The 19876-nt window shown below is 54.4% G+C and overlaps 1 protein-coding gene across 3 annotated transcripts in view; it reads right to left on the bottom strand.

The window, feature by feature from the left end:
- SHISAL1 (shisa like 1) overlaps positions 1–19876 on the bottom strand; it is a 74601-nt gene continuing 54725 nt past the window's right edge. For 2 of the 3 annotated variants that reach the window (XM_072843592.1, XM_072843591.1), the window contains exon 5: positions 1–5474. In XM_072843592.1, the coding sequence (XP_072699693.1) occupies position 5474 (1 nt within the window). In that variant the 3' untranslated portion in view covers positions 1–5473. The remainder of the gene's footprint in view (positions 5475–19876) is intronic. The other variant, XR_012039101.1, reaches the window with a different exon arrangement.

Genomic DNA, 19876 nt, shown 5'->3' with positions numbered 1-19876 from the left:
AACAGTTGACAAGACACTCCTTTATTAAAACCTAAGGACATCTTTATAAAAACTACTGTATATAAAGACAAAAGCAGCGTAGCACAGTCAGTGTAAAATACATCATTATTATTACATTATTATTATTATCAGGAATATTATTGGTTTTTGGTTTTCCCAGTTATCAGCTCTCAGGGAGACCCTGTGCCTGCCCAAGGGAAGTCGGGGTGCACAGGAGAGGGGATGTGCTCGGGCCCACCCTCACCTGTGTGCCCTTGTGTGACGGACCCCAAGGTGGACATGCCAGCCCGGGGGGGGGCATCCTGCCTTGTTACCGAGACCGAGCCCCTCTTGGCCGGCGCCCCACGGGTTATTGCACATCACCCAGACTGCTTGCTGACCTGGGGCGCATCCCACCAGCGTGAACATACAGAATCGGGGAGAGACGGAGAGAACACACGCGGGAACCCAGGCCAGGTTCATTCAGGTCACCAGTTTGGTCCCACTGGGGGCCCGCGGTGGCAGCGCCACCCGCGACTTGCAATCACGAGCCCCAGCGATCCCCCCGACCCGGGTTCGTCTGACTGCCGTGGGCTCCTGCACGTTTCGGAGGGTGGTGTGGGGGCCATTCACAGGGCACCCCGTTGCACAGACCCAGGGGATGCTGCTCCCACTGCAGTCCAAAGAAACGGGGTTCCTGGGAGCCCATTACCATTTCTATGACAGCATTGCCAGTGGTGCCTCCTGGAGGGGGGCCCCTGCATTTCACTGTGTGAAGGGCAAGTACATCGGGGTTTTAATGTAAAGGTAGGAGTTTTGGGGGGCAGTACAGTGTGACTACGGGTGAAAGCGGCTCACTCACCAAGCATCTATCTAGCACCAACTATCTGGTGGGGTCTGGTACTGGGAATTTGAGAGCTGGGGACAGTGCCACCTCCAAGGTCACTATCAGGGAGGGGATAGGGAAGTGTCGCCTATTTGCTCTGTGGATCTGGGTGTTCGATCTGTTAGGCACCGCGAGTCACTTCTCAGGTGATCGCAACCTCTCCTACGGACACGGCGCGTCCCCGGACACCTCCGTGATTGGCAAGTGCTCGCAGAGGCGCACTGGGTTCAGAGCTGGAGAATATTAGTTGGACAGATGAATGAACGCATGCATGAACGAATGGCTTTGCTAGGATGTTCTCTCTCGCGCGCCTGACTGACTGCTCAGCAACCACATCTGCGTTCACCGGACTGCCATCTGGGGCGGTTTGTGCCGCGAGGCAGGCCGGGGAGCCCCGTGCGGCATTGGTCACACCGCTGGTGAGCGGTGTCTGCGATCTGGAGGGTAAAGGGCATCGCCCCAGCTTGGGGATGGGCTCTGAGGCCACAGGTAACAATGAGCATGGTGTCACCATCCCTGGAGGGGGGCAGGGGGAGTGGCTGCCCCCCTGACCTTACAAATGTTTCCTGGGGACCAGATAAGCGGTAAGCTCAAGAATTTCCGCAGGTCACTCCTATCATCCCAGCCTTCGGGTTCCCATAGCAGACGACAGGGGCGGACAGGGCAGGGCACGGACATGTCCTGTGATGAGCACTGACCAGAAATGCCCCCCCAGTAACTCTACTTGGGGCTGTGACGTGAATCTGGATAGTAGAGGGAGCTGCGTAAACCACTAAAACACTTTTTGGACGCCTGCTACTCTGGGAAACTCGTCCCCTTTTACAGCAGAGACTCCAGGAGACACAGTGGATGGGGTGTCAGCTGAGCGGGCAGACGGGGCCCCGGGCGGGAGGGATGGCCCAGGGCCAGGATCCCCACCTGGTGTGGACAAGGGTCTGGGGGGCCTCAGGGGGGTGGGAACAGTGCCAGGCACGGCCACGCACACGGCCTCGTTGTGACTGAAATGATCTCAGGAGAGCTTCGGATTGGATGGCGAGCCGGGAAGTGTCCCCTCGCAATCTGTCACCCCCACTCCTGACCGTGTTGTCCTGGATCCCGTCACCTCCAACCCGCCCCAGCCCTTCCTTCTGGCCCCGGGGCTCCATGTGCCTGAGCCGTGTGTTCTGGGAGATGAAGGGGAGCACCACCCACCTTAGCTAGCTGCCCACCTGTTCCTTCTAAAGGATCAGGGACCGCCAGAGGGACTGGATCCCGCTGCGTGTGCGCACGTGTGCATGGTTGCCTGTGTGCGTGCACGTGCGTGTGTTTTCCATTAAGGCCTGTTTCAAACTGGTCCTGGTCGGTGTCAGATGCTCCCCTGGGCGGCTCCTTGAGGCTCAGGACAACTGCGGATGTTAAGGTGAGGGCGGAGGGCCCGAGGGTGCACCGGGTACTGGTTCTGGGTCGATTCCGAACCACACCAATCACACCAGATGCAGGCGAGAGTTAAAGCGTTGAGCTGCCCGTCAACGCCAGGCCGTTCCCAGTGGGAGGGGGTGCTTACCGACTGGGGTCAGGACACAGACCGCCCGGCGGGACAAACCCCCCAGTAAGGTACGCTGTCGTCTTCTTCCTCTGCTATTTATTTCTCTTTTTTTGTACTGTTACTATTGTTATTTTTACATATTACGTGGTGATAGCCAGAAGCTCACAGTAAGAAGTAAACATAGGCAGCTTGAAAAACCGGGTTTGGGAGTCACTAGGAAACACTAACTCTGTAAATCTCTACTTGAACTTGTCACGACCCCGTGTCTTATTCTCAGGGACACTCTACTGACTGGCACGGGAGCCTGTCACAGTAGGGTGGGATGGGTTTTCGCTGGGCTCCTGCAGGGTTTTGAGGGGCCCTTGACATGGTGGGGGGATGGCCCTGTGCACACCTGCCCTGCACTCAGGGTTCTCACACCTGGCGCCCCGTCTCACCCCTCAGCTGGCCCCCCGTCTGTCTGCCGAGCCACACGTGGGAGGCCCCCACACAAACAGGATGTTCCATCCTGAGCCCCATAGGGTTTACTGGTCTCCCCGGTGAGACTGCTGGCAGGGGCCGGATGCTGAGTCCTACAAGCTGCAGCTCTGTGAGCGTCACCCAGGACCACAGGAAGCCAGAGGTGCAAGCCCCCTAAATACCTGGTCTGACTCCTTCCTCTTAACCCAGGGGGATCCTGAGGACAGAGAAGGCACAGGACTGGCCCGAGGTCACACGGCTCTTAGTGCAGAGCTGATGTCAGAATCCGGGTCTGGTGCCTCCCCGTCCCCCTCTACCCTCCCCGCTCTCAACCCTCAAGTTCTCCGGATTCCCCAGGCTCTGCACCCCAGATGCAGGTGACAGCTGATCCTCCTGGGCTGGGCGGCTGCCAAGCCCCACTCCCCAAGGCTCCCCACAGCGGCCTGGGCAAAGGAAGACAGGCCCATCCCTACTCAAGACCCCAACAAAGTCTTCCCCCTCTGCAGCTGCGAGCCATGTGCTTGGGTGCCGCTGTCTGGGGGAGAAGCACGAAGCCGCGGGCTTGGTCCGCCACAGGTGAACGGGCGCAAGTCACGGGGCCCCTCTGCATCTTGGTTTCCTAGGCCATGAAATGGGGAGCTGGAGAGCCAGGTTGCCTGGAAAATCCTTTATCAGAGGATGGGGAGTTGTGTCTGTGCGGCCTTCCAGAGCTGGACTCCCTGCCTTCAACTCCTTCTGTCCTCCCTCTGGGTCCCAGCCATCCTGGATCCCGGATTTCTTTGGTTCTTTGAAACACTCAAGCGTGCTGCTGCCCCAGGGCCTTTGTGCTGGGATGCTCTTCCCCTGCCTTCCAGGCCCATGGCTGGCTCTTGCTTATCATCCAGATTTGGGCTTCCGGTCACCTGCTCAGAAAGGCATTCTCAGACCCAGACTGCGCAACCTCAACACCCTCCGCAACAGATTGTTCTGGCTGAAATCTCGGCGGGGCACTCACCACTACAGCTGCATCCTGACTCTCCACTCACTTCTCGTCCTCTCTCCCCAACTGGAAAACCAGCCCCACGAACAGGAGCCTCGCCGCTCACTGCTGCGCCTGAAGAGCAGTCTGTGTGCAAGAGCACTGGGTCTGGCTAAGCAAGGAACACGCCATCAGAGGGACACACGTTTATTGAGCAGGGTCCCCCGTGCTAAAAGCTGGGGGGAGACCTGGTTATTACTAACACAAGTGGAATGAGTGTGTCTACACTGGCAGTGTGGCCCTTGAGGATTTATGACATCATTTCCCGGGCAATGCCCTTCCATGTGTATGCCCTGGGCCCGCGGGGTGGGTGGCGGGTGGGGGAGCTCTGGGGAATGGATGTTAGAGGCATCCGGGTTTGCATGGGACCCTGAAGTGGAATGGTTTCTAGACACTTCCCCCTGGGGCTTCTGCAGAACCTCATCACCGTATCCAGCACAGATCTGTCTGTCTGTCCCACCCCCCGCCCTCAGGGCAGGGACAAGGCCTGCCTGACTCAGGGCTAGTCCCCATCACTGCCCAGCCTGGGGCCTGACACAGCAGATACATAACCAGAATGCGCCGTGTGGATGAGGGCTGCAGGGCAGTGACGGCAGAGAACGCAGGGCAACGGCCAGTCTGCTGAGAAATCACTGGGGAGATGTCCCAGGGACTGTGCGGGGGGTACCTTGGACTTTGGGTTCTACACCCCTAAGATCAAACAGAGGGGCTGGTCTCCTCCTGGCTGTGTGACCCTGGGCACCTTCCCTGCTCAGAGCCATTTCTGCAAGGGGTTCACCACAGCCCTCTCCCAGGCGGTGAGAGAGGGAGCGCATGAAGACACGCAGCCCAGTGCCTGCCCCATGGACGGCCCAAGATGCGTGGCCTCCTTTCATGACACTGCTATGGGAACAAATTCCATAAGAACAAACCCTCATGAGCATTTTCAAATCCCCAGCACCCTCTGAGACCTCGGGGGGCTGTGCCCCAGGCTCGCTGGCTCACAGCTGCCAGCTGCAGCAAGAAGCTTGAACCGGGACGCTGGCAAGGGCCCCCACTACCGGTGACCTGTGCCCATCAGAGGACTCGGGGGGACTCCAATAGAAACCAATCAATCAAACAAAAAGAACACCTCAAATCACACGCACACGCGTGCACGCGTGCACACACACACACGCATACACACGTGCACACACACACTCACATTTGGTATCCTGACACAGGCCCACAGGCCACAACTGGACGGAGTAGAGACAAGGGGCCCACAGGAACGATGCACAGGCCTAATCCCTACGGCTTGAATTAGCCAGAGCAGCTTTGTGTTGGTCATCCTGAGTCCACAACGGCATCACCTCTCAGAAGCCACCAGCCCAGAATGGGACTATTGCTTGCAGACGGGTGGCTCAAGACCCCCTCCCTTACAACCCCTGGCCCCCACCCCTGAGTTTGCTCCTAATCTTGGAAGTCCATGGAAGGGGATTGTGGGCACAGGTGGCATTTCTTCCTCTGCCACTGCTGCAGCCACCTTGGCTCTCCCGGGGGTCTCTGTTGAAGCTGTTCTTCCTGGAGGCTGGGCCGGTTGCTTCGGGTCTCACCTCCCCCATCCTGAGGCACGGCAAAAGGGTTTTCTGGGGAAGCAGAAGGAAACAAAATATCACATGGTGTCTCCTCCATGGGGACTCACTGAGGACATTTCTCTTGGGCCTCAGTGCCCGGAGAAGCCAGGTTTTCCCTGAGTGCATGACTTCTGGATATTGAGAGCCATTTTTTTTCCTCTTCTCAAATTATTTATTTGAGAGAGCAGAGTGAGAGTGAGAGCAAGAGAGAGCACAGGCTGGGGTAAGGGGAAAAGGGAGAGGGAGAAGCAGCCTCTCCACTGAGCAGGGAGCCTAATGCGGGGCTGGATTCAAGACACCAGGATTATGACCTGAGCTGAAGGCAGATGCTTAACCAATTGAGCCACCTAGGTGCCCCTGGATATTGAGATCGACTTGACTTTAAGACTGGAAGCAAGATAAGCAAGCCTGCTGCCACCATGGCTCCATTCTGTACCAGCACTCGTGGCCCATGTAATAAGACAAGAAAAAAATATAGCATCTTAGGAGTGGAAGAGAAGAAACTGAGTTACAATTAATGGCAGATAATGTACACAGAAAATCCAAGAGAATCAACAGGCTAATTATTAGAACAGAGTGCAAATACAGAGATACGATCTTCAATCCAGGAGATAATCAGATTAATTTACAAAACCCAACGGTGTTCATCTATCTCAACAATTACCGACTAATTATGTGTCTTAGCTTGCGTCATTCCAGTTAACACCTGTTGTCCTGACATAATTTTTAATATTGTTCCCCTTATCTGCTAATAAGTATTTTGATTTGGATTTTAAATGATATGGTCACCCTTGCTATAAAAAAAAAAAAAGAAAATATTAGGGTGCTTAGTTGGCTCAGTCAGATAAGGGTCTCCCTTTGGCTCAGGTCATGATCCTGGCATCCTGGGATCCAGCCCTGCACTGGGCTCCCTGCTCAGTGGGGAGTCTGCTTCTCCCTCTGCCTTTGCCCCTCACCCCCCCCCCATGCTCTCTGTGTCTCAAATAAATGAAGTCTTTAAAAAAAACCTAGAAAATATTAACAGATACAGATACCATTCATAATTATAATAAAAACCATTATGAATCTTGAAATCACATCACTGGATTGATCGTATCCTACAAAGCCATGGAAGGGAAACGAGGGTGCTCTTAGCACAGGGATGTGCTCAGGAGACCAATGGAGCAGAGCCAGGTTGGTAAACACTGGCCCATGGGGCGCTTGCAGCCTCGACTGGCAGAGTCGAGATGGCACTGTGAGTCCCCTGTCCTATGTCCAATTATAGGGGCAACTGCTCAGTCACAAATACTTACCTTTCCAGACCTCCTTGCAGATGGGGTGGTCACATGACCCAGTCTTGTATAAGTACAAGTCCACTAGGAAGGGGACATGAATCCAGATAAGAGCATGAGAAGGAGAGACACTTACTAATGCAGGTGAAGTAGAAAGCAGGGAGAAACCTGGTTCTGGTGGTGGCATCACCACCTCTGGTGGAGGTGACTGCTCATCTCCATATTAGTGCAGCTGGATCTCTGCTACTTGCATCTCATTATAGCTCTTCACTGATAAACCATCTTCAACCAAGCTGCAGGGCATGTTAGGAGGGGCGGTGGCGGGGGCAGCGGGGAGTGGATGGAGGGGCTCTGACAAAGCCAGCACAGCCCATCTTTCCAGAGCAGGTGAGAATCCCAGAAGTAGAGCCAACCTCCCCACTCTGCATCAGTAGGAACGTGTGCATGGGCTCAGGGCTGGGATTCCACAGAGCCTTCTCTGCTCTTTCCCAGAACAAAGGCAGGTCCAGTGATCCCCCACCATCTGCTTTATCTTTCTCCATAGCTTCCATCTCTGTTCAGGACACCACAGATTTTACTTCCTGGTCTAGTTTGCTGTTTGTCTCCCCCAACTAGAAAGTAAGCTACAAGAGGGCCAAAGTGTGTGCTTTGTTCTCTGCTGTGTTGCTGGGGGCTGGAGCAGTAACCTGCACATAGATAGCAGGGGCTTCATAAATATTGGCTGAATGAATGAATGAACCAGGAACTTAAAACCCAGATGGACCATCTTTCAAGTTTAACATCAACAGAAACACTTTTTGAGCCTATTTTTGAAATATAATCCCCATGATTACAATATACATTGTATACATTGTATACAATATAAATTACAAGAGGACACACTTAGGGTAAACCAAGGCCAAACGGGCTGAGTTTGGTGAGGGCACAAGCAGTGAGAATCTATTCAACGGTAGGACTGTCTGAAACAAATCCAAGGACTGTGACTATCCTAGGCAAGATTGGGAGAGAAAAGCAGAGGCCTGGTGTAAATAACAATAGGATGGTAGAGGTTAGAAGGAGGGAGGGAATTTAAGATTATGTCTTCATCGCTTTTATTTAGGGATCTCAATCTTTCAGAGGTTTAGGTAAAATTAGAGGTAGGACAGTAAACAGAAAAAATATAAAATAGAATGGACTAAAGTCATTTGGTGGAAGGGAGAGAAGGAAGGAAAACAGATATATTCTAATTTGGACATTCTTCATATGTAGGGAGAAAATAAACACTGTCTAAAGAAATAGAGAATTAAGGGCATCATATCACAGTATAATTATAAAGATAACCACAGGATTAAAAACACAGCTTTGCAAATTGTCAGAAGACATATACACAAAAAATAAAACAAAGAAAACAGAGACCATATGGTGAAAATTGACAACCCCCACAAAAGCTCTAAAAGCAGAAAGCATATCACAAACCATGACAAAAGTAACACCAAATGTATCTGTCATGTCCGTAAATGTTAATGAGCCATACACACTTGCTTAGAAAAAAAAAAAGACTCTCAGTCCAGATTACAAACAAAATCTACTGAAGGTGGGATGAGTCACACAGGTTTTACATAAAAGGGTGGACGGATGATGAAAACATCCCCTGGACTGTCGTACAACAGCGGCGATGTACTTAAGGCCACTGACCTTTACACTTCAGGTGGTCACCATGGTAAATTTTATATTATGACATTTTTTTTAAAGATTTTATTTATTTATTCATGAAAGAGACAGAGAGAGAGAGAGGCAGACACACTGGCAGAGGAAGAAGCAGGCTCCATGCAGGGAGCCCAATGCAGGACTCGATCCCGGGTCTCCAGGATCAGGCCCTGGACTGAAGGCAGCGCTAAACCGCTGAGCCACCTGGGCTGCCCCTGTTATGACTTGTACCACAGTTATATATATATGTATATATATATATAAAAAGATGGGTAGAAACATAACAAACAAATGCAAATGAAGAGAATTCTATTTATTAGATAAAGCTGAAGTCAGAGCAAGAAACAGTGAATGGGAAAAAGAAGGGTGCTGTATGGGGATCAAGGATGAGAGTCATCATGAGGATCTCAAATTAATGAACGTCTGTGCACCAAATAACATAGCCTCTGCATTGCAGAGCAAGAACTGCTGGAAATGAAGGAAGAAAAAGACGGAGTATGCTGGTATTTGTGTATTCTAGGTCCTTCACGGATAAAGTTGACCAAAAACATGAATAAAAACATAGCTGGCCAAATATCTAATTAATAACATACTGTGTGTGCACGTGCACACGTGTGTGTTTGTGCACCTGTGTATGCGTGTACATGTGTGTACATGCAGGTGTGTGTGCAGGTGTGTGCATTAAACAGAATTCAATTTGAATCGAATCCTATTCAAATGTTCTTGAAAAAAAGGACACACAGGAAATGCCTGTCAGGCCACAAAGAACATGAATTCCAAAATTTAAAAACTGGATAACGTTCTCTGATCACGATACACTAGAATTTGAAAATACTTATAACAAAAACCGCACAACAGAACAAACTCTACCACCAAGAAGCTTAAAAACTCTAAAATAACTTGTGAGTCCGAGAGACAGCCAAAAAAATTAAAATCTCAGAGTATGGAGATAATAATAAAAATAAAAATACCATATCTCGGAATCTGTGGGATGTTTGGGCAATGCTCAGAGGAAAATGTATGGCTTTAAATGCTGATATTCATAAAGAGGACATGAATTAACTTCTCCAACTCAGAAAGTTAGAAATGGCCAGATAAGCTCAAGGAAGGCATAGGAAAGCGAGCGATAAATTAAAACTGAAATGAAGTTAAAAACAAGGGAAGGAAGGAAGAAAGAAACCCGATTTCTGGTTCTCTGAAAAACCATGGAACGTTAGCTGTTGGTGGATCTAGGGGCGGAAGGAGGAGGCGAGCACGTGGCAGTGGCCTGTGCTTCCGTTTTCTCCTTCTGCTTCTCCACCGTCCCTCAGTCCTTCCACACGGGCTTCGACTCCAGCGATTGTGCAGAATTCGCCCTTGCCAAGGTCACCAAGGGCCTCTGTGTCACTAAATCCAGCTGTGAGATCTCAGTCCCTTTCTGGCTCGGCCCCCTCGGCACCGTTGACCCAGGGGATCACTCCTCCTGCCTCCGGGACCCGGCGGACCCTCTCCTGGTTCCCCTCCTGTTTCTCTGGCCACCGCTGCTCAGGCTCCTCTCTGGGAACCTCCCCATCTGCCCGTCTCCTTTCCTCTCCATCCCCGCTCATGTCCTCCCAGGGACCCAGAGGCTCCCTCCGTCGACGACTCCCTGGCCTCAAGCTCTCACATGATCTCCAACACTGTCCGCTTGACGTGGCCAGTCGGAGACTTACCACCCATCTCAAACTTAACCTTCTCAGAACTACAACCCGGATCTTCTCTCCCAGTCAGCCTTCCCACGATTGTCCCGACCTCACTTCTGGCTGCGTGCATCAGAGCCCCAGGGCCACCTCCGGCCCCCCTCTTCCTCTCCAAGCCCACTGCGATCCATCAGCGAGCCCCGCTGGCTCTGCCTTCTGCTGCATCTGTGAACCGCTGCTTCCTGCACCCTCGTCTCCCACCACAGGCCAAGCCCACGGGGCTCCTGCAGTGGCTCTGGGGTAGCCGGGTTATGTCCCTGCTCAGCTCAAAACACCCAGTGGCCCTCATCCCACCACAGGGGAAGCCAAAACCTTCCTCTCCATCTTCTCTGATCACGTCCCTGTCTTCTCTCTTTTATTCACTCCAGTCCATCCCTGGTGGCTCATTTTATGGGCCAGCTTGACTGGGCCAATGGGCGTGGGGCCAGAGAGCTGGTCTTGTATGATTCTGAGTGCGTCTGGGAGGGTGCTTCTGGGCAGGAGACTCACATCTGGATCAGATGACCGTGTAGAGCAGACAGCCCTTCCCGGTCCGTTGAAAACCGGAATAGAACAAACCGACTCTGGGAAAATTCCCTCTTTGCCAGGCTGTCTTTGGACCGGGATGTCGGTCTTCTCCTGCCTTCAGACTTGGCCCATACTGGCTGTCCTGGCTCTCCTGATTGCCAACTGCACATCGTGGGACTGCCCAGCTTCCAAGACTGCATGAGCCAACTCCTTCAGTAAATCTCTTTATACACACGTACGTATACCTACGGGGTGTCAGTATCTATCTCTACAGCATATCTACATACCTAGAGGCTGTCTATATCGACATCTATGGCATTTCTAGGTATCTACAGCGTTTCTAGGTATCTACAGCACGTCTATATCTATGGCATGTCTGTATCTATATCTACAGCATGTCTATATCTACATCTACCTGTCCCTATACACGTGTCTATATCTGTAACTGCGGTGTGTCTCTATCTACAGTGTACTTGTATTTATATCTACAGCGTGTCTATATCTCTGGTGTGTCTGTATTTATACCTACAGCATACGTATATCTACAGCATATCTGTATCTATATAGTATATGTATATCTACAGCGTACCTATATCTAAGGTGTGTCTCTCTCTATCTACAGCAGGTCTATACCTACAGGCTATCTAGATCTGTAGCATGTCTGTATCTACGTGTCTCTATACACGTATCTATATCTGTAACTGCAGCGTATCTCTATCTACAGCGTGCCTGTATTTAGGACTACAGTGTGTCTATGCATCTACAGCAGTCCATGTCTATAGTGTGTCTGTATCTATATCTACAGCGTGTCTATGTCTACAGCGTATCTATGTCTAAGGTGTATCTATCTATATTCACTGCATGTCTATATCTATATCTCCGTGTCTCTATACGCGTGTCTATATCTGTAACTGCAACGTATCTCTATCTACAGAGCATAACTGCAGCGTGCCTGTATTAAGAACTACAGCGCGACTGTATCTATATCTACAGCATGTTTATGTCTACAGCACGCCTGTATCGATACCTACAGCAGGTCTATATCCACAGTATGTCTATAGCTACAGCTACAGCGTATCTATATTGGCATTTCCAGTGTATCAATATCTACTTCTACATCTGTCCACTAGTTTTGTGTTTCTAGAAGACCCAGATTAATGCACCACCTGCACCCATCTCTTCTCTGAGATAAACACATGGCTTTTCCCTCACGGACTTCAAGTCATCTGTGGCTACCCCACCAAGTTTACACTCTTTCTCGAACTCCTTCCCCGTTCTCATACTGCTTTTCTCTCTAGCACATACAACATCCTAACAGTACACAGGTTTGCCATACGTATTTTTTAAAAAATCCTCCGTACATAATAGTAGTACTTTTCATTGGCTTTTTGGTGCATGACCACATCCCCAGGGATGCTGGATGCAGACAGAGCAGGTGCTCGTAAAATGAAGTAACTGGACAAATAGCGAGAGAAGAGTGAGGGACCCTACCCACTCAACTCTGTCCGACTCGATCAGAAAACCTTGACGAAATGAGTGAATTTCCAACAAAAGAGAAATTATCCCAAGGATCCAGGAGTTGAGAATCTAAACAGACCAATTGCCAAGAAGGAAAACTATCAGATCGCAAATCCAAAGTCTAAAATAAGAGCAATGCCAACCAAAGCCCTCACGAGACGGCGTTCTGGAGCACGAACAACAGGACGCTTCCACATCCTGCCCTCGTCACATCGGCAAAGCTCTAGACGGCTGAGCGCTCCGGGAGTCGCCTGGGTTGTGGGGCGGGGAGAGCCTCTGCTTCACGGCTCCTGGGAGGGAAGCAAGGTCATTTCTGGAAGGCAGTTTGACGCGCGGCAAAGTTACGGGTGCATGTGCCCTCCGACCCAGCGACTCCACTTGACAGTCATCCTCCAAATATGCGCACAAGGGCAAAGCGCACACGGGCTCGCTCGTCGCAGCGACGCGGGCAATAGTGGAGATTAGGCCCAGTGGAATGTCCGCCCGCAGGGCGCTGCTGCCAAAGCAAAGGCTCCCCATTCGTGATGGACGCAGATACCAGGAAGGCCCAGGCAGCTGTCCGGGAGCGCTGGCAGCCCCATCCTCACACGCCTCTCGTCCCGCTGTCCAGTCCCTGTCCCAGCTGTCCTCGGGATTTGTGACTCTAATCCTGTCCACACACCGGGGACTCTTCCCTGAACTGTAGTCTCTCAAACACCCAGCCACCTCTGGGATATCCTCCTCGCGTGCCTAGTAGGCAGCTCATTCCTGACACGGCCCGAACCGAACTCCTATGCTACCTTCTAAATCCGTTCCCCTTCAAGACCCCCCTCTCAGCTGATGGTGGCTCCATCCTTCCCGTAGCTCAGGTCAAAAGACTGGGAGCTGGCTGTCCTTGACTTGCTTGCTCTCACGCCCAGGTCCAACCCCTCAGCCCATCTCACCATTCAAAACACACGCAGAATCTCACCACTTCTCACCGCTCCCACCATCACCGCCACAGTCCAAGCCACCGTCCTCGAGGATTTCAATCCTCTTAACCGAGTTCTCTGCCCTCGCCTCCTTACAGTATATTCTCAACACAGAAGCCAGAGTTCTCTTTTTATATATTTTTTAAATATATAGAAAAATTTTTTACATATTTAAAAAAATATATCTTAAATCTTTTCTTCTTGAAACTCTCTAATGGCTTCTTATCACCAAAGCTCTGGTGACTCCCTCCATGCTGCCCCCGCATACTTCTCTGCCATGGTCTCCTGCCATGTCCTTTTGTCTTCCTCTCCAGCCACATGGGGCTCTTTGCTGTGCCTCCAACATTCCTGGGTGCTCCTGCCTCAGGGCCTTTGTACTTGCTGTGCCCTCTGCCTAGGCATCTGTGCACAGCTCATTTTCTCAGCAATCTCAGGTGTGGGTGCAGACGGCTCTTTAGGGAGGCCTTCCTGACTCCCCTGCACCCCCCCCAACGCCCTGCTCACTGCTCACTGCCATGCTCCTCACAAGCAGGGAAGTGCTGAGACAGAGGAAGCCCCAGGGACTAAGGGAAGAGGAAAGTCAGGGGAAGCTTACAGAGGAAGCCCAGGTACTTGCCTAGACTTTGCTTGGCTCCCCCCGGGGTGCAGGAACCGAGGGTGTGAAATGATGCTCCCAGGCACTTTGCAGGTGCCCTGGCTCCTCATCGCCAGCAGCCCGGAGAAACTGGGGCTGGGGCCGCCAGCGTTCCTTTCACTCAGGACCAATGTCAGGGCCTCCTCCGAGGCCCTTCTGGAAGCTCTTACTGCTGGCATCTTTTGCTGGGCCTGGGTTGGGTGCTGGGGGCACAGGCCTGAGTCAGGTGGGAGCCCTGTCCTTGAGGGCTCTCCACTGGTGGGGGAGCCACGTGGGGACTCCCAAACAGGAGCAGGAGGTGCATCAGGGGTGAGTGTCTGGGGCCCAGGGGTGTGGCTTGGACAGAGGCGATGGGATAGGGGTTGGGGGTGCTCGGGGAAAGCTCTCAGGGAGCTGGTGGCGAGAGGGGGCCTGAGCAGGGCCGGTAGGACGAGGAGGCCGGCCATTCGGAGGCTCTCAGCGGGCGGCATGAGATGCTCCTGGCGGCGGCGAGTCTGGAGAGTGGCAGCCACCAAGCAGTCCCCCCGCCAGGCAGAGGCCCTGGACGTGATCCTAGGGCTCGGGGCACAGACCTGGACGCTGCTTCCTCATTCTAATAGAGGCTGGGGTCTGGGCTGATGTGCTGGGTGTTTCTTCTGTGCACTCACTTTCCTTTTTTTTTTTTTTTAAGATTTTATTTATTTATTCATGAGAGACACAGAGAGAGAGGGAGAAGCAGGCTCCTCACTATGAGCCCGATGCGGGACTCGATCCCAGGACCCTGGGATCACGCCCTGAGCCTAAGGCAGACACTCAACCGTTGGGCCACCCGGGGGTCCCTGTGCACACACTTCCCACGCACGGTCTCCCGGAGCTCTCAGCCCTGCGAGTCAGGCACGTTATTCCCCCCACGTACAGATGGGGACACTGAGGCTCGGCGGGGGTGGGGGGGTCACGGGTCCGGTTAGTGGCAGCGCTGGGAGCGTGGTCTGGGCTGCCAGCCCCTGTGCGCGGCTGTGGCTCTGGGGCAGGGCCGGGGCCTGGTGGGTTGGGCGCAGGGAGGTGGCTGGGTGGTGGCCCAGGGGAGAGGCAGGGGAGAGGTGAGGGCCTGGATCCCGGGGGCCCACCGGGAAGGATGAGGGGTGTCCCAGCTGGTGTCTGCAACCTCACTGGGGAAGATAGAGAAGCACCTGGTGATTTGAATCACAATGCAGGCTTCCAGAAGGCTGAGTGAGTCTGTGACAGTGGCAGTTGGCTGACAAGAGCAGACGAATCACAAGGCCCAACATGACTAATTGCCAGGTGAGATGCAGACAACGTGCCCCTCAGCAGTGATGAGAGCTCAGTTTGTGAGGCGCTGACTCTACGCCAGGCGTGGGGCGGGGAGCGTGCAGCACGCCTTCCAGCGCATTCCCACGGCCCCCAGAGAGGTGGGGACTCTAGCATCCAGGTCTTACAAGGAGCAAACGGGGCAGGCATCCCAAATGAACCGTGCTGGGTAAGACAGCAGTCCCATGGAGGTGACGGCAGCGTTCCCCCCCCAACCCCCACCAGGGCAGAGCTCTTAAGCCACGAAGGAGGCGGTCTTTGAAGGCTGCCTGGAGGAGGTGCGCTTGTGTGACACAAGCGTTGGGATGATGTGACATAAAGCTACGATGAGTTGCCCCTGCGCACACCCCCCGGAACCAACTGACATGTAAAAGCCTGGCCACCCGAGGGCTGGGGAGGGAGCCTAGCGGCGGGACGTCACATCCCCCGACTCCCGGGGCCGGAGAGGGTACAAAGTGGGCCGCTTGGGAAAGTGGCTGGCAGGACGTCCTATCCTAACGCGGAACATAGGCCTACGCTGTGAGTCTGACCTGTGCACACCCGGGCAGGCACGACGGGCCCCAGAAGCGGCGAGTGTGGCCTCACACCCGGAAAGGGAGACACTGCTGTGGGAGCTGGGGACCCTGAGATGGGCAGATGGTCCCGGATTCTGCAGGCGGGCCTGGTGGCACAACCAGGGTCCAACAGAGAGGGGCGGCGGCAGGGCCAGAGTCAGACAAGCAAAGGTGGGGACAGAAACAGCTCAGAGCAGAGCCACGAAGCCACAGAACCCAGACGCTTCTGGAAACGGGAAAACGGGGAAGCAGGTCCTCCCCTAGATCCTCCCGAGGGAGCCGACACCTGGATAGCAGGCATCCCTAAGACCCACCCTGAACTTCGGGATTCCGGCTTCACGTCGTCCTCCCTTGCTTTAGGCGGGCGCCGAAGGCGAGCACGGGCGCGGGTCCCGGCTCCGAGTGCCCGTGTGGACCCAGCCCGTGGCAGGTGACACGGCGGGCGGCCCTCCCCCTGCAAAGTGCCCCTGGGGAGCCCAGGTATTTGCTGCTCACTGGGGCGCCGGGAGAGCTGAGAAGCTGCCCCAACAAAGATCTTCTCGTGGACGAATTGGAATAATTTGGTGTTGTGTAGGACGCTGTGTCATTCAAAAGAATTTAATGTGAGACCTCACTTTCCTTCCCTTGGAAAGAAGACGGCTGTCATCCCGGGGAACGGAGAGGCCAGACGGAGGGCGGAGGGAAGGACGATGCTGCGGTGTCGGCTTCCACAGACAAGACGCTGTGTCTGTGTTTCAAGGAGCACACGGACGACATTGGGGGGCAGGATGGGGACACGGGGGGTGTGCATCGTGGGAGCGACAGGCAAAGGGCAGGGCATCTGGTCCTGGCATCCGAGGCCAGGCCCCCACATCCCTTTGGCTGCCCCCTGCTCCTCTCTTTCAGCCCCTGGACCCCGCGACTCCGGGCTTCCTCCTGCCTCAGGGGCTGCCCCTCTCACCACTGCGTCACCTGTCCCCTTCCCTCCCCCGCCAACAGCACCCACACACTTCACCAGGCGACCCCAGCCCCTCAGATTCCATGACCAGCACCCTCGGCTAAGTCCAAGCTGGGCTGCAGCCTGGGCCGTCGTCTAAGATCCTCCTCGACGTGTCTGTGGCCCTAACGTCATCCTTGATGCTCACGGGCATCTCTAACTTAAGGCGTCCCATGCAGCTGGTACCCGAAGCCGCCCCCGCCTCTGGGTTCCCATCTCAGAAAATCCCATCAGTATATCCCCAGCGGCTGGGTCCAGGGTCCCCCCTCTTCCTTACCATCCCACAGCCAGTCTCGAGGGTGCTGCCCCTGCTTCACCCCCTCCTCTCCCTACACTCCTGCGCCCCGACCTTCCTTCTGATGCACGAAGGCACCAGCTCTCTCTGCCTCAGTGGCGTCGGGGGGCCTGGGAGGGCTGGTGGCCCAGGAGGCGGACGGGGCCGGTGCCCCACAGACACGGGCTAGGGGCTGCTCCGGGGGATAGGGGGTGGTGAGGGTCCCCGGGGAGCTCAGGGATGCTTCATTATCCAGGCCCCGCTCGCAGCCTTCCTCCCGGCAGTTCGCCCTCCTGACTTTGGGACATTTCCTGGGGGAGCTTGGGGTCTTTAAACATCTCCAACCTGGGCAGCCCTGGTGGCTCAGTGGTTTAGCGCCGCCTTCAGCCCAGGGTGGGATCCTGGAGACCGGGGATCAAGTCCCACGTCGGGCTCCCTGCATGGAGCCTGCCTCTCTCTTTCTCTGTGTCTCTCATGCATAAATAAATAAAATCTTAAAAAAAAAATAAACATCTCCATCCTGAAGGTTAATGTTTAATGCTGCTTTGGTAAATATTTGATGCCAGTGCTTTCACGAGAGATTGGAGTTTTGCATTAAATGCCACCAAGTGCTGGAGGCGCGTCCTCTGCGGCCTCCGTGGCGGCCCCACCTCCTCATGCTCCACAAAAGTAAAGACTCCCCCTTAGCCTCCTGTTAGGAATTTTTCAAGTGCTTCCCACATCCATTCCGGGCCCTGATCAGCGCCTCCATTAGCCAGAGAGAAGGTCAGAGGGGTTTTAAGTTGGAAGATACTGTAGAAGCATCAGGTCGCACAAGGAGGAAGCGGAGCCTGGGGGGGTGGGGGTCGGGGGACAAGGCTGCCCGGGGTGCAACCACAAGCCAGCGGCGGGAGGACGCCAACAAGCAGCCGTGACTCCCGGCCCTGGGCTCTGTTCCGGGCACGGGGATCTGCAGGGGACTGTCCCTGGCTGCACCCCAGCCAGTGGGCACAGATATGGTAATGGACCATGTGGGCCTGGCTGTGATGGGAGTGGGGAGAAAGAAGGGGACCCCTCTGGAGGAGGACGGGAGGCCTCAAGGGAAAATCCTGCTCAGCCTGAGCAGGATTTTGAGGGATGAGTAGGAGCTCGCCGGGGAGCCGGAGTGGGGAACCCAGTGAGGTGAGCAGGCGTAGATGCGAGTCTCATGGGCAGAGATGGGGTCAGATCCATTCCGTGTACCCAGCCCTGGCTGGGAGCCCAGGCGTTGGTCCCTCTTTTGTAAATCCTTATGAATTAATGCACCTCCAAGCTCTGGGGCTGTTTATACTTTGCCCTCGACCATCCATGGGTCCTGGTCCCCTGGCCCCAGCCCTGTCCAAACCTCTGTGCTCCCTCCTGGGGGCCGCTGACCTGTTTTCATGTACTGCACCCCTGGGCTGCCTCAATACCCAGCCCATGCCCCACGCCCTTCCTTTGCCTTCTGGTTGGCGGGAGGGGCCGAGGCTGGAGCCAGGGTCAAACCTGAGCATGTGAGTGTGCACATAACACACACATTCATGCACACACACACTACACACACAATACTACATATGTATCATACACAAGGCCCAAAGCATATATGTGCACTACCCATGCACACACACATACATGCCCCACAACAACACACAGCACATGCTGCACACGCCCACACACCTGCTACCTACACAGGCTACATCCTCTCACACACACACACACACACACACACACACCCTAGTCTTGGCTTTCCTGGCTGGCCCCAGAGCCAGGGAGAAGGCTATATATGATGGGAAATATGTCCCGAGCACACCCTCCCTCCTGCGGCCTCTGGCTGCCCACCTGGCACACACTTGTCTGTCCTGCACCTCTGGCTCCCGACCACCTGGGACCCGCCCCAGCCTCAAGATGCACACTCAACCTTTAGAGGTCCTCTCCCGTCACGCGGTAGCCAGCGACAATAGGCCCCACTGTGCCGTGCTTGCCACCCCTGCTCCATCTCTCTGCCAGCGGTGTCCTTCCTACCTGTAGCAATACGGGTCATCACTCACATCAGACCCTACAGCTGCCCAGGGTGCCTCCTTTCCCTGCCCCCAGGTCCAATCCTTCCATAATCCTGGCTCCAAAATATTTCCAAATCCGTCCACAGTCCCTAGCCTAAACCCCATAGTCTCCTCCCTGGAGCACAGTAACAGCCTCCCCACGGCCTCCCGCCTCCTTCCATTGGCCCTGCTGACGGCGGGGGTGGGGCTCTCAGCAAAGCTCCCATCTGACCAAATCACTCCCTGCTGCAAGTGCTCTGCTGCCCTATGTTTTCCTTAAACTAACCAACACGATCTCCCCATCAGGACAGCCACCCCATGGGGTCCTGTGTTTCCTCCCTCGGCCGATGCCATCAATCATGAGATGCACCATAGCGTAAAGAATGGCTTTTGGGGTAATAAGTAGGCAGTGCTCCCTAAATTGACTCCTCGGCTGGGGGATACGTCTGGATGCCAGAGGCGATGAAGATGTGCCCCTTAGAGCCACGTAAGCGATGGCATGGGGCCGGGCCCCAGCGGGGACACAGCCGCTGAGCTGTCACGGAACAAGGCATGTATTATAGGAAGTCCTGTTTCCTCACTCTGGGGCAGGGGAGGTCAAGAAGGGGGAGTCGAAGGCTCGGAGGAGGATTACTCAGCTACACTGGATGGGAGAAGGGGACCTACCTGCAGGGGGCTGGGAGCGGAGGGGCAACTGAGGGGGCCCGGGCTCCATGGAAGGGCCCCTGGGGCGTGTCTCCGGGACCTACGGCCTGCGGTCAGCAGCCAGGAAGAAGGGCTGGACACAGACGGGGAATGTGAGAACACACTGGGGCCCGGGCTCCTCTGCCACCACGCCTCCCGGGCCCCGCGATGCTGGTGTTGGGCTTCCTGAAACTCAGAGCGCTCTGGCCGGCCTTACCAGGGATGTGGATCCTGGGATGTGAAGACCCCAGGGTCACCAAGCTGATAACAGAACAATCCAGCACAACATCCTTTTTCC

This window comes from Canis lupus, chromosome 11 (genome assembly GCF_048164855.1).
Source record: "Canis lupus baileyi chromosome 11, mCanLup2.hap1, whole genome shotgun sequence".
Classification (NCBI taxonomy): Eukaryota; Metazoa; Chordata; class Mammalia; order Carnivora; family Canidae; genus Canis; species Canis lupus.
The sequence above is the reverse complement of the archived record's forward strand: the minus strand, read 5'-3'. Positions and strand labels throughout refer to the sequence as shown.